Here is a 14,793-nt window from a genome sequence, read left to right on the forward strand (position 1 = left end):
GATGTTTTTCTTCGGGTACAGATTGAGTAGTACAGTTTTTTTTGTTAATGAGTGAACCAAACAGGGAAAAAAATGCTTTGCTAAATGGAATAGCGAACTGGATTTGATCCACTTAATTGTTTAATAATATTGTAATAGTAGTGCAGGTTGTTCAAAATGATTTCTACCAAACGTATTTAACAACACAGCTTTATAAAAATGAGGAGTAAATGATTTCTGTACCTGGAACATAAGACACCTGTGCAATCAGTGTAGTTGGAGAATTTAATAAAGTATTTAATAGTCATTGCATTAGTTAACTTCATGAAGTCTAATCTTCTGCAACATTAGAAACTTATATTGACCCATGAATCTTCCTGAATCCTTTGAATAAAATATAAAATGTCTTCATTTTATGATTGTGTCAAGCTACTTTTCACAGGTTTGACTCCTATCTCTTATAATATACTTCTGGAAAGAAAGTTGCTTACTAAATATGAAATTGCTCACATACCGGAATCACGGGCTAGTTATATAGATTTATATCTTTTTGCTAACTGCTCTAACTGACTGTACATGTGTATTTTTATTCATTATTGGATGCAGTTGATCAGCAAATTGCCAATAAATGTTTATTTTTAAAACTTTTTCATTTTATTTTCCAGAGCACGATATTAAAATAGTTTCTGATTTAAAGAATACTGATGTCTTTGCTGGTGAGTCAGCCACATTTAGTTGCGAACTTTCGCAGAAGGATGTGGAAAATGTGCAGTGGTGGTTGGATGGTTCACCCCTACAGAATAATGATCTGAATGAGATATCTATTCAAGATGGAAATATCCATACATTAACGTTACAGAGCCTGGGAACCGATGACTCCGGAACAGTGACATTTAAGGCTGGGTCACTTATTTCTTCAGCAAAATTATTAGTTAAAGGTATTTGGTCAGATAAAGATTTGTTGTAACTATTATTTTCTGAACGCTGATGGTTTCGCTGCATGCCTTTGCTATTTCAGATTGTCAGCGGTGATATGGATCTCATTTTGGATTTAAACAGTGAGTCAGTAGATGGATCATACTGATATGTGAATTACAGAGCTGTTGGCTATGGATTGACTTTTGCTAAAATTTGGCTAGGTACCAATTTCAGGGAATATCATGGATGGTTTCTCTCCATGAGCTCTAGCAAGTTATCTAATGCTATGCCTTGCACTTGCCTCATTACATATGCACCACATCTCCAAGGTACCCAATTTGCACTATTGTGTGCTTAGAATTTGCAGAAACAATCACCACTACCAAGATTTTTAAGTACTGTGCTAATTTTAAAGCCCAGCTGTGTACCAGGTCAAGTGCTGCCAGCCAGGAGCTGTCCTTCACAGTGCACATAGTGGAAGAGGAATGAAAAGCTGAAGCTTCTGAGGGCACACAGGTGGCATAGGTGACACGTCTTTGCAAATATATGTTCTCATTAATAAATGTATTGTTATGTCATCACCTGTCTGATCAATGTCATCAATTTTATCACCCTGTCTAGTAAGTGCTACTCATATCCTAACACCCAATGTAGCATAACATCTTCTCATTGTTCAATATAGGAGCAACACACATAGAAGGCTTTTAACTTAATGATCACCTTCACTTTTATTGAACAATACCAAAAACGAAGAGAGAACAGAAAATCTGCATTCGTTTGAGGACAGGGGCCACTTGCCTTTGAGTAGCAACAAATTTATAGTCAACGAATGATTACTACGCCTGGCTCACATCTGTTTGGATTGGATGTCAGTTAAGTTGTGTCTGACTAGTTACACCTGATACTGCAGAGCTTTATATGCTGAAGTTGATATTCCTCCTATTAGTGTCCTTATCTTCCTCCTTGAAAAGCTACTGACTTACTCCCAGTTCTTCAGCATGGGCTGTGTTGTATCTGCATTCAACCTCAGTAAAGAGTTTGAGTAATGAAACCATCATTCATCTTTGCAGAGGCAATCCTCATCTCTTAACAGCCATCTTTGTAAGCCATCTGGCCCTGAAAATGAAGGTGGGATATGGGACTTGTCAAGGATACCTTGGAGCTCACTGATACAGGGTGTGTCTCAGAGCTTTTAGCTTGCTGTCTCACCACTCATTTATTTTGCACCTGCTAGGATGCTCATAGCAACTCTGCCATACCTTGCCTTGCTGAGACACATACCCAAACATTTTGTCATGTGTGGTAAGACTGGGCAGTCAAGGGGACTGTGGTCAGTTCAGGGACTGTTTTATCAATCAGGAATGGTGTTGATGTGTCCTAGGTGAGTGAAGAACAGCAGAATGCAGGAATGGTTAGTGGTTTATAGGGATGGTGTGGGTGAGAGCCATTATGGGAAGATAGTGCATGCAACATTAAGAGTGCTAGACCATGGGACTTGGTAGGAGGTGGGTGCAATGGCAAGCTTAGAGTAAGTATGAGGTAGCTGAGAGAAAATGGTGAAACTGACGTGTGCCAGACTGTGACACCATACTGACCCAGATCAGAATAGCAGCATTTCACGTAGTGTGCAGATTTGTTTGTAAATACTACAGCCCAGCGTGATTGTTGTAAGATCCCTAAACAGTGAGCATTTCACCATGGCTAAGCAGACTGCCATGCAAGAGCACTACTGTGGAAGCATGATACATATCTAATGAAGTGAGTAGTATAAAATTGCATTAGAAAAGTTACTAAAGCTCATGGAGAGAAACCTTCCATTGAACTCCCCGAAATTGACCCTCAGGTGATTTGTTTTGGGAAAATTCTGCTCAACGTTTAAATGGCTAATGATTTCTTATTGGTTGATTTGAGGTGAGCAATTTCAGATTTTTACATCTTGTCAGGCGAACAGACAAATGGAAATGAGGGCATGAAAGGAGTTTTGGGGAGTGAGACTATGTTGAAAGATTTCAAAAGTGGTGGGATTAGATTTTGGAGGCATGGGAGGGGGGAAGGAGAAGGAAGAAATTAGTATTTGTGGGGTAGGTTGGCTGCAATCATGCATGGGGAGGTCAAAGTTCTGGGAATGGAGTTGGGGAAAGTAGAAAAGTCATGATCAGCGGGGAGGCCAAATGTTATCTTCCACTGTTGGGGAGATATTCCTGTTCTCCCTTTATTCTTTGTTCATTCCTCAACTCTCGCATGTAGAATATAGAACATTACAGCACAATGCAGGCTCTTTGACCCTTGATGTTGCGCCAACCTGTGAAACCAATTTGAAGCTCATATAACCTACACTATTCCAATATCCATATTCCATATGTTTATTTAATGACCATTTAAATGCCCTTAAAGTTGGCGAGTCTACTATTGTAGGCTGGGCATTCTATGCCCTTACTTCTCTCTGAGTAAAGAACCTACCTCTGACATCGGTCCTATATCTATCACCCCTCAATTTAAAGCTGTGTTCCCTCGTTCCAACCATCACCATCTGAGGAAAAAATGTAGGTGGGATATGGGACTTGTCAAGGATACCTTGGAGCTCACTGATACCTTTCATTGCAATGCTGCTGCCATGGTGCTTTGCACACAGGGACAAGCACCCACCTTGTGCTTCAGTACAGGGTGTGTCTCACTGTCCACCCTATCTAATCCTCTGATCATCTTTTTGTCTCAATTAATTCACCTCTCAACCTTCTTCTCTCATAGGACCTTCCCTCCATACCAGGCAACATCCTGGTGAATCTCCTCTGCACTCTTTCGAATCCTTCCACATCCTGTCTATAATGCGGCGACCAGATTTGTACGCAATACTGCAAGTGCAGCCACACCAGAGTTTTGTACAGCTGCACATGACCTCATGGGTCCGAAACTCAATCCCTCTACCAATAAAAGCTAACACACCATATACCTTCTTAACCACCCTATCAACCTGGTTGACAACTTTCAGGGATCTATGTACACGGACACGGGGATCTCTCTGCTCATCCACACGACCAAGAATCTTACTAGAAGCCCAGTACTCTTTATTTCTGTTGTTCCTTCCAAAGTGAATCACCTCACACTTTTCTGCATTAAATTGCATTTGCCACCTTTCAACCTAGCTCTGCAGCTTACTTATGTACGTCTGTAACCTGCAACAACATTCTACACTGTCCACTATTCCACCGACTTTAGTGTTGTCCGCAAATTTACTAATCCATCCTACTATGCCCTCATCCAGGTCATTTATATAAATGACAAACAGCAGTCGCCCCAAAAGAGATCCTTACGGTACACCACTAGTAACTGAACTTCAGGATGAACATTTCCCATCATCCACCACTCTCTGACTTTTTACAGTTAGCCAACTTCTGATCCAAACCGCTAAATCACCCTCAATACCATGCCTACGTATTTTGTGCAATTGGCTACTGTGGGGAACCTTATCAAATGCTTCTCTGAAATCCATTTACACCACATCAACTGTTTTTTCCGTCATCCACCTGTTTGGTCACCTCAAAGAACCAATAAGGTTTGTTTCTGGACAACATCTGGAGAAATATTTTCTTTAAATGAGATTGCAAAACAAAAGCATGCAGAGAACCCTTTTCTAGCAGTTGGGGTTCAATTGATGAACCTGTAAATCTTATTTAGAATTAGATTAAATCCAAATAGTTTTATACTGGAGAATGACACATTATTCATTTATTAATACGGTAATACTAGGTACTGATGAAGTGGCAAGTAATTGTGCAGTGATTTTAAAATAATCAAGTAAATGTTGTTGCTTTGTATACTGTATTAAGAAGCCACTTACTTAGTACACTAAAATAATATTTTACATCTGGTGCAGATCTTATAATATTTTGTTGTTTTAATACATGTGCATTCCTACATCAAATTTATCAGTTAAGTTTGATTGCTATTGATTATTATTCAGACTTAAATATCATATTTCACTTTGTCTCAGATTCAGTAATAGTGCAGTTGAGTTTGCTGTCAACATATGAAAAGCACCAAAATTAAAATAATAAAACAACCTTACAGGTGGTGTCACTGCATGCAAATTATTCATTTTGCAATATTTGATTATACGCAGATACCAAATAATCTGTTTCAGAGCTGAGATGTAAGTGAGAGGTTACACTAATGTAGGGGTCAGATCCTACTTTAAACACTGCACTTAGTTTTGGGTAATGAATCTCCAGAAAATAGGCCTTGGAAGAGATTCAGTCAGTGACGCCAATGCCTATTGGATAAATACTTAAATTAATGAAGAGTTTAGATAAACAAACAGAGAAACTATCAGCTCTGTTGGATATAGTAATAAGTCAGAGCTAGGCCTTTTGGAAATGAAATCAGGAAGCACTTCTTCCATACAAAAAAATTGTGGAAAAGAGAAACTTAATGTCCCAAAAGAATGCCTATGCTGGAGTGATTGAAACCATCAAGCTGATATTGATTGATTTTTCATTAGGTAAGAGTAACAAAGATTGGAAATAACATTAATTTATTAGAGATTAAATACAAAAATGAATGTTAAAACATATGAATATCTAAATGGTTTCCTATTTAAGTATTTTTCTGCACATATTCAATGTTATAAAAATTGCACATTTATTACTGAAGGACATTTATTTTAATAAGGGGTAAAATGAATCATTGATATGAATGAGCACAGTGGGGAACGTGCAGACATGGTGAGGGTCAGTAGATCACCTGCTGCAGAGGAAGACAGTCCAAAATTAAGCAGACGAGTTGATCTGCAGTAATCTATTTCAGATGCTTATGTCATTATAACTGCTTGCCAACTAACAGTCTGAGACAGAGCAGTATCATGTCAATAAGAGGTCCAGGTAAGTTTGTTTTTTGAACTAACTCTTAATTTCTTTATAGTCACAGTACAATTTAAACTGCAGCTAAACTTAAATATTGTGTGTTATGTTCTATAGTCATACGCAGATTGACGTTCAGATCAGATGTTCAACCAAGGTCTCATCTGCTTAGTTAAGCAAACATAAAAGTTTAAATACAGATTTTACTAGCATTATTGCTAATATTCTCTCATTTCATTGTCAAAAAGCAAACTGTCATATGCTGTCTGTGGAATCTTGCAGTATTTAGTTTGCTTATGAACGTTCTGACATATGAACACTAATTAAGCATTTCAGTTCTTGTTCTCATCCTTGCTTTTCTGCAAGCTTCCAAGGTTAATCTAGCCTTTGGAAATTCTTGAGATGCATTCTTTTCCATGGTGGCATAAAACTGCAGTTGTCTTTTACACCTTTCTTGCTACATCCTACTAACATTTTGCAACATAGGGCATTCATTTATTTAACCTTTAACCTTTCTCGCAACCATTAAATGATCCATGAAACAACCTCACAGCAATATTCATGCCTTAACATTATGGTCTTTTTAAATTGTATGCCTTCTTTTGGATCTTGTGCTAGAACTTGAGATTGGTTGATAATACGTTAACAGTATTCATATCTTTCAGTTACACTTACATTAATCCCTTTATATTGTCAGAGTCCATCCTTCCATTGAAGTCTGGTTATATCAGTCCATTACTATGGTAACTAGCATGTTCAGGACCTGGTCTGATAAATGGACTTTTTGACTCTGCTGTTGATTGTTTAACAACAGTTTTGCTCACAGGAGTTACATAATTAACCATTTGACTTGTATGCTTTAAATGACTTATCTAATGTTAATCACAGTGGAATTGAGTGATTACAATGCGGCAGCAGTAAAGTTGTTGAACAGAGTAAATTTAACCTTGTTTAAATCTAACTTTACTCAGTTACTGCCGGAGGCATTCTTTAATGGACATACATCTTTGTATGGCACAATTGACAAGTACAAATTTTCCAATCAATGTGTATTGTATAATAGAGGGTTTACAAAATTGTTAAGAAGTTAATAGCAAAAGGAAAAGTCAGAAGATTCCTTTTATCAGAGGTTTGAGAAATAAATGACCAGAAAATTCCACAAGAGTGAGCATTCAGTTGAAACTGTGAATGCCTTGTTGAATGTCAAGGCCCTTTTCTCTTCCGAGCTGTTCAAGAATTCTTGTGAAGTGCTGTAGATATTTCTGATACACTAAGCAATTGATTAGTTAGAGATGTTGACTTTAAATTTCATCTTTGAATGATATTCAAAGACTCATGAAATAAGTTTATTTGGTTCTATCAAAATTTCAGGTAGCTTTTACTTACTGTAAGTTTGGAGTTCTATGCATTATTACAAATATATTTTTCAAAGCTTTGTGATTAAATTTATCTCAGTGTTAACTGTGATCTTATTAGTAACCTTATAAAATAAATTGAATGTTGTAGCTGACACTTTCTACTTTCAGCACTCTGATGTGAATTATCATCAGTGAACCAGGAAGCAATTAAAAAAGGATGTTGGTTGTGAATTCTACAAGATTTAATATTGTTACATGTTTAGGATAAATTAACTTTCAAATATTGGGCTTTTTTTCAGTGCTGCTAATAAATCTCCTGTGGCATATTGATTGACAGATCCAACGGTTGAGGTAGTAAGCGAAATGGAAGATATTATTAGAGAGGAACATGGTACAGCAGAGTTTATCTGTCAGTACTCCAGACCAGTCAAGGCTGTGTGGAGAAGAAATGACAAAGAGGTTCAGGCTGATGGTCATCGCGTGATTATTGACCAGGACTGGAATGTAGCAAAACTGAAAATCTGTGATGTCACCCCAACGGATAGTGGGACGTATACTTGTGAAGCAGCTGGAACAAAAGTTGCTGCAGTACTCAGTGTTCCAGGTGAGCCCTGGAGACATATAATATAGCCCCTAAAATAGTATATTTTGTGCTCAATAATAAATGTGAATTTAATATTGCAAGAAGATAAACAAAACACAGAAGGATATATTTGTTAAGGATATACTTATAACGATAGGCCTTAAAACCTAGGCTTAGAATTATTAAACAACCACATATTAATTAATCTTATTCTGTCATTAACTATTTTCCACCATTGTGGCAATTTGCATCCTTGGTTCTAACCCTATAACCTACATTTCTAAATACACTGAAATACAATCAGAATCATCTCATTCAATCAGAAACACATTTATTGTTTCTCCTATTTCCAAAACTTTCTGCTGTGCCTACTGAATACCCCTTTTTAAAACATTGCCAAGTAAATTTGTGTAAATTTGTCAGTGCCTCCCTCTGTATTATAAATGTTCTATGATTGAATTGCAAACCTTTGCATCTTTGGTTTATAAGCGAAGATTATTCAGAAAGACTCCTAAATGAGTGACTGAGAACAAACTTGCTGGAAGAATTAAGTACGGAACAGTATATTTTAAGAGGGAGAAAGTGATGAAGAACTATTAGTGGTTAGAAGCTCTGAATAATAGAAAATTTATTGGATCCACAAACCAAACTTCAATGATTACTTTTGCAACCCCTTTAGCAATAAGAGTTAGAGTTTAGCAGTTAATATTAAACTAGCCAAGTAGGTTTCATGCCAAATTAGGTCACGTTTAGACTCTTAGCTTTATAATTTATTTGTGCTACTCTTTATTGTTCATATTTTCATTAATGGAATGAATTTCTTCATGGCAGTAAACTTTGGAAAACTTTAATGAAGGTCAGCAGAACAGCATGACAGGTATAAAGTAGAATCCGCTCTGAGTGCAAATCTGAGGTCAGATACTCGCATTTTATAGTATCATCCATGTTCCTCAGATATCATATAATGGAACACCCTCCCACTTAAATCTTACATAATGGCCATAAGTGCACAACAACAGATCATTTTGCAACAGTCACTCCTACAGTATGTTTTTAACAGATGTACATTTAAGAGAGAATTTTGTTTCATGATGCAACTAGTACATTGCTAAGGGCAGAGTAGAGAAATGTAGTGCTGGAATAGCATAGCCAATCAGGCAGCATCCGAGGAGTAGGAGAGTCGATGATTTGAGCCTAAGCTCTTAATGTTGTCTCTCCTGCTCCTTGGATGCAACCTGACTAGCAATGCTTTTCCAGCACCACATTTTTCAACTCTGATTTCTAGCATCTGCAGTCCTCACTTTCTCCATTGCTAAGGGCAGTAAAATAAGCTGTAGTATACTTCAGACTACAATGCAGGGTAAGCATTTTATAAATACACATGCTGTAAGGTACATGGCTGCTAAACTGGGCTTGCAGCATACTATGAGAGAACCAACAGATGGGAAAAACCTACCTGAGCTTGATCTCACAAATCTAATCACTGCAGCTATACCTGCCCATGACAGTAATTGTAGGAGTCAAGATTAGAGTGGTGCTGGAAAAGCACAGCAGATCAGGCAGCATCTGAGGAGCAGGCAATGACCATCTCTACAAGAATCTAATCATCTCTTTTTGACATTCCATCAACATTACTATCACTGAATCCTTCATGGTCTGTGTCCTACAAGTCACCATTGACCAAAACTTCACCGAATCAGTCACATATGCCTACAACCGGAGATCAGAGGCAGTGGATAAGAATGTCGGGGGAAAGATAAGTTTGTGGATGACACAAAGCTTGGCTGGGTTGTTGACAGTGAGGATGGATGAGGTTACAGGAGGTCAGTTGGGTTTGTCAGATGGATTAATCAATGACAGATGGAATTTAACCCTGATAATTGTGAGGCCGCATTTTGGAAGATGAAACAAGACAAGGAAATACAAAGGCAGGACGCTAGGATGAACAGAGGAATCTTGGGGTGCTTGTCCACAAGTCCCTGAATATAACAGAATGGGTGAATAGGATAGTTAAGAAGGCATATGGGGCACTGCCTTTTGGCATAGATTATAACAGCAGGGAGATGATGTTGGAGCTGTACAGGATTTTGGTTAGGACATAGCTGGAGTACTGTATGCAGTTCTGGTTGTTCATTATAGGAAAGATGTGATTGCACTAGAGGGAGTGCAAAGGAGATTCATCACAGCACTTAAAGATACGAAAACAATTTAGATTTACATAGCACCCTTAAAATAATAAAACATTCTAATGTGATCACAGGAGCGTTATAAAACAAAGTGTGGTACTGAACTACATGAAATGTTAGACCACGAGACCAAAGACACAGGAATGTTTCAAGGAGGAAAATAAGGTGGAGAGACAGAGAGGTTTCCTCACCAGAATGATGCCCCGGATAGAGCAGTTCAGCTACGAAGAGAGGCTGGATAAGCTCTAATTGTTTTCTTTGGAGCACAGAAGATTAGTAGAGGATCTGCTTGAGGTATATAAAACTGTGAGGGGCATGGATGGGGTGAATAGATAGCAGTTTTTCCCTAAGTTGAAGGGTCAATAACTAAGAGCCACATTTTTAAGGTGAAAGGCAGGAGGTTTAGAGAGCATTCGAGGGAAATCTCTTTCACCCAGAAATTGGTGGAATCTGGAATGTACTGGTTGGGAGATTAGTTGAGGGAGATAACCTCACAACCTTTAAAAAGTATTTGGATGTGCACTTGAAATATCAAAACATTTAAGGCTGTGGGCTTACTGCTGGAAAGTGGAGTTAGTGTAGAAATAGTGTAGCTTTGGCCAAAGGGCCTCTTCCATACTGTATGTTCTATAAACTTGAATATTGCTGAAAAAAGAAACATATAGTTGAAATGTTTTGTCTTACACTTGACGTAAAAGCAAGAATGCCAAATTTTAAACAGTCACAACAACTTATACTAGAGTAGTAAAGCTGTGCTGTTTGGTTGGTATGTTAACTTTTTTTTCCAAGTTAACCATTCCCATTCTAATGTGACTCCAGACCCACAATAGTGTGGATGAATCTTACTTGCTGTCTTAAATGACCCAGAAAGTCACTTCATTTCAGGGCAGTTAGAGATGGACAGTTCTGGCTTGAACTGACATCCTTGAATGAATTTTTAAAAATCTTTTTGGGATGGTTTGCTAACAGCATTTTTGGGGAAAGCTTGAAATAATTGGTAGGGAAACATAAAAGAGGAAAAGAAAGATGAGATTCATAGCACCAGAATAAGATTTGCGAAGATATCGCCATTGGGAAAGTGACAGAGAGATATACACTCCCCATTTTTCTGGATTTTTAAAGTATTATTTCATGGGATGTGGGTGTCACTGGCAGAGCAGCATTTATTGTCCATCCCTAATTGCCTAGAGGCAGGTAAGAGTTAACCACATTGCTTTGAGTGTAGAGTTACATGTAGGCCAGTAGATTACCTTTCCTGAAGGACATTAGTGAACCAGATTGGTTTTTACAACAATCAACAGTGGTTATATAGTTGTCAACACCACCTCCCCTAAGTTCAAAATAGCTGAAAGACTTGAATATCTTCCCTTTATTCACAAAAATGAAGTTGTTGTGAATGTTCATGCTTTATTTTTGAGCAGAATTAATGTTTTGGGCAAAAGCCCTGAATGAAGGCCTTTTGCCCAAAATGTCGATTCTTCTGCTTCTCGGATGCTGTCTGATGTGCTGTGCTTTTCCAGCACAACGCTCTTGACTCTAATTTCCAGCATCTATAGTCCTCACTTTCGCCAATGCTTTTATTTTTTGCTAACTTAAGCTCAAAAATGGAAAATGATACAAATCTTTAAATTTGATTTGGACTTCTATATTCTGTGCACTAATGGGTCATAGAGTCAGAGAGTCATAGTGATGTACAGCATCGAAACAGCCCTTTCGGTCCAACCCGTCCATGCCGACCAGATATCCCAACTCAATCTACTCCCACCTGCCAGCACCCGGCCCATATCCCTCCAAACCCTTCTTATTCATATACCCATCCAAATGCCTCTTAAATGCTGCAATCGCACTAGCCTCCACCACTTCCTCTGGCAGCTCATTCTATACATATACCACCCTCTGCGTGAAAACGTTGCCCCGTAGGTCCCTTTTATATCTTTCCCCTCTCACCCTAAACCTAAGCCCTCTAGTTCTGGACTCCCTGACCCCAGGGAAAAGACTTTGCCTATTTACCCTATCCATGCCCCTCATAATTTTGTAAACCTCTATAAGGTCACCCCTCAGCCTCTGACACTCCAGGGAAAACAGCACCAGCCTGTTCAGCCTCTCTCTATAGATCAAATCCTCCAACCATGGCAACATCCTTGTAAAAACAATGACTGCAGATGCTGGAAACCAGATTCTGGATTAGTGGTGCTGGAAGAGCACAGCAGTTCAGGCAGCATCCAAGGACCAGCGAAATCGACGTTTGCCCGAAACATCGATTTCGCTGGTCCTTGGTTGCTGCCTGAACTGCTGTGCTCTTCCAGCACCACTAATCCAGAACATCCTTGTAAATCTTTTCTGAACCCTTTCAGTTTCACAATATCTTTCCGATAGGAAGGAGACCAGAATTGCATGCAATATTCCAACAGTGGCCTAACCAATGTCCTGTACAGCCGCAACATGACCTTCCAACTCCTGTACTCAATACTCTGACCAATAAAGGAAAGCATACCAAACGCCTTCTTCACTATCCTATTCACCTGCGACTCCACTTTCAAGGAACTATGAACCTGCATTCCAAGGTCTCTTTGTTCAGCAACGCTCTCCAGGACCTTACCATTAAGTGTATAAGTCCTGATAAGATTTGATTTCCCAAAATGCAACACCTCGCATTTATGTGAATTAAACTTCATCTGCCACTTTTCAGCCCATTGGCCCATCTGGTCAAGATCCTGTTGTAATCTGAGGTAACCCTCTTTGCTGTCTACTACACCTCCAATTTTGGTGTCATCTGCAAACGTACTAACTGTACCTCTTATGCTCGCATCCAAATCATTTATGTAAATGACAAAAAGTAGAGGGCCTAACACCAATCCTTCTGGCACTCCACTGTCTTCTACCTTTGAGCCAGTTCTGTATTCAAATGGCTAGTTCTCCCTGTATTCCATTAGATCCAACCTTGCTAATCAGTCCCCTTTGGGGATCCTTGTGGAACACCTTTCTGAAGTCCATATAGATCACATCTACTGCTTTGCCCTCATCAATCCTCTTTGTTACTTCCTCAAAAAATTCAATAAAGTTTGTGAGACATGATTTCCCACGCACAAAACCATATTGACTATCTCTAATCAGTCCTTGCCTTTCCAAATACATGTACGTCCTGTCCCTCAGGATTCCCTCCAACAACTTGCCCACCATTGAGATCAGGCTCACTGGTCTATAGTTCCCTGGCTTGTCCTTACCACCCTTTTTAAACAGTGGCACCACATTAGCCAACCTCCAGTCTTCTGGCACCTCAGCTGTGACTATTGATGATACAAATATCTCAGCAAGAGGCCCAGCAATCACTGCTCTAGCTTCCCACAGAGTTCTCGGGTACACCTGATCAGGTGCTGGGGATTTATCCACTTTAATGCATTTCAAGACATCCAGCATTTCCTCCTCTGTAATATGGGCATTTTGCAAGATGTCACCATCTATTTCCCTACAGTCTATGTCTTCCATATCCTTTTCCACAGTAAATACTGATGCAAAATACTCATTTAGTATCTCCCCCATTTTCTGCAGCTCCTCACAAAGACCACCTTGCTGATCTTTGAGGGGCCCTATTCTCTTCCTAGTTACCCTTTTGTCCTTAATATATTTGTAAAAATCCTTTGGATTCTCCTTAATTCTATTTGCCAAAGCTCTCTCATGTTCCCTTTTTGCCCTCCTGATTTCCCTCTTAAGTATACTCCTACTTCCTTTATACTCTTCCTAGGATTCACTCGATCTATCCTGTCTATACCTTACATATGCTTCCTTCATTTTCTTAACCAAACCTTCAATGTCTTTAGTCATCCAGCATTCCCTATACCTACCAGCCTTTCCTTTCATCCTAACAGGAATATATTTTCTCTGGATTCTCGTTATCTCATTCCTGAAGGCTTCCCATTTTCCAGCCGTCCCTTTACCTGTGAACATCTGACCCCAATCAGCTTTTGAAAGTTCTTGCCTAATACCGTCAAAATTGGCCTTTCTCCAATTTAGAACTTCAACTTTTAGATCTGGTCTATCCTTTTCCATCACTATTTTAAATCTAATAGAATTATGGACGCTGGCCCCAAAGTGCTCCCCCACTGACACCTCAGTCACCTGCCCTTCCTTATTTTTCAAGAGTAAGTCAAGTTTTGCACCTTCTCTAGTAGGTACATCCACATACTGAATCAGAAAATTATCTTGTACACACTTAACAAATTCCTCTCCATCTAAACCCTTAACACTATGGCAGTCCCAGTCAATGTTTGGAAAGTTAAAATCCCCTGCCATAACCACCCTATGTTTCTTACAGATAGCTGAGATCTCCTTACAGGTTTGTTTCTCAATTTCCCTCTGACTATTAGGGGGTCTATAATACAATCCCAATAAGGTGATCATCCCTTTCTTATTTCTCAGTTCCACCCAATTAACTTCCCTGGATGTATTTCCGGGAATATCCTCCCTCAGCACAACTGTAATGCTATCCCTTATCAAAAATGCCACCCCCTACCCACCCCTCCTCTCTTGCCTCCCTTTCTATCCTTGTTGTAGTATTTATATCCTAGAACATTATTAGATTAGGTTAGATTATTTACAGCATAGAAACAGGCCCTTCGGGCCAACATGTCCACACCGACCCGCTGAAGTGCAACCCACCCAGACCCATTCCCCTACATTTATCCCTTCACCTAACACTACGGACAATTTAGCACCTAACCTGCACATTTTTGGATTGTGGGAGGAAACCGGAGCACCCGGAGGAAACCCACGCAGACACGGGGAGAATGTGCAAACTCCACACAGAGAGTCGCCTGAGGTGGGAATTTAATCCGGGTCTCTGGTGCTGTGAGGCAACAGTGCTAACCACTGTGCCACCATTAAGCTGCCAGTTCTGCCCATCCCTGAGCCATGTT

The 14,793-nt window shown here is 39.3% G+C and overlaps 1 protein-coding gene across 4 annotated transcripts in view; it reads left to right on the forward strand.

Moving 5' to 3' along the window:
• The window catches only part of obscnb (obscurin, cytoskeletal calmodulin and titin-interacting RhoGEF b), a 799,195-nt gene that overhangs the window by 490,115 nt on the left and 294,287 nt on the right, over positions 1 to 14,793 (forward strand). For 3 of the 4 annotated variants that reach the window (XR_015757277.1, XM_087987576.1, XM_087987577.1), the window contains exons 59-60: positions 645 to 917; positions 7,449 to 7,715. Coding sequence is in view for 3 of the 4 variants with exons in the window: in XM_087987576.1 (XP_087843702.1) it covers positions 645 to 917; positions 7,449 to 7,715 (540 nt within the window). In the remaining variant the exon portion in view is untranslated. The remainder of the gene's footprint in view (positions 1 to 644; positions 918 to 7,448; positions 7,716 to 14,793) is intronic. The other variant, XM_087987579.1, reaches the window with a different exon arrangement.

This window comes from Chiloscyllium plagiosum, unplaced genomic scaffold, assembly GCF_037043375.1.
Source record: "Chiloscyllium plagiosum isolate Xiang-an unplaced genomic scaffold, Cpla_swu_hap1 HiC_scaffold_5, whole genome shotgun sequence".
Lineage (NCBI taxonomy): Eukaryota > Metazoa > Chordata > Chondrichthyes > Orectolobiformes > Hemiscylliidae > Chiloscyllium > Chiloscyllium plagiosum.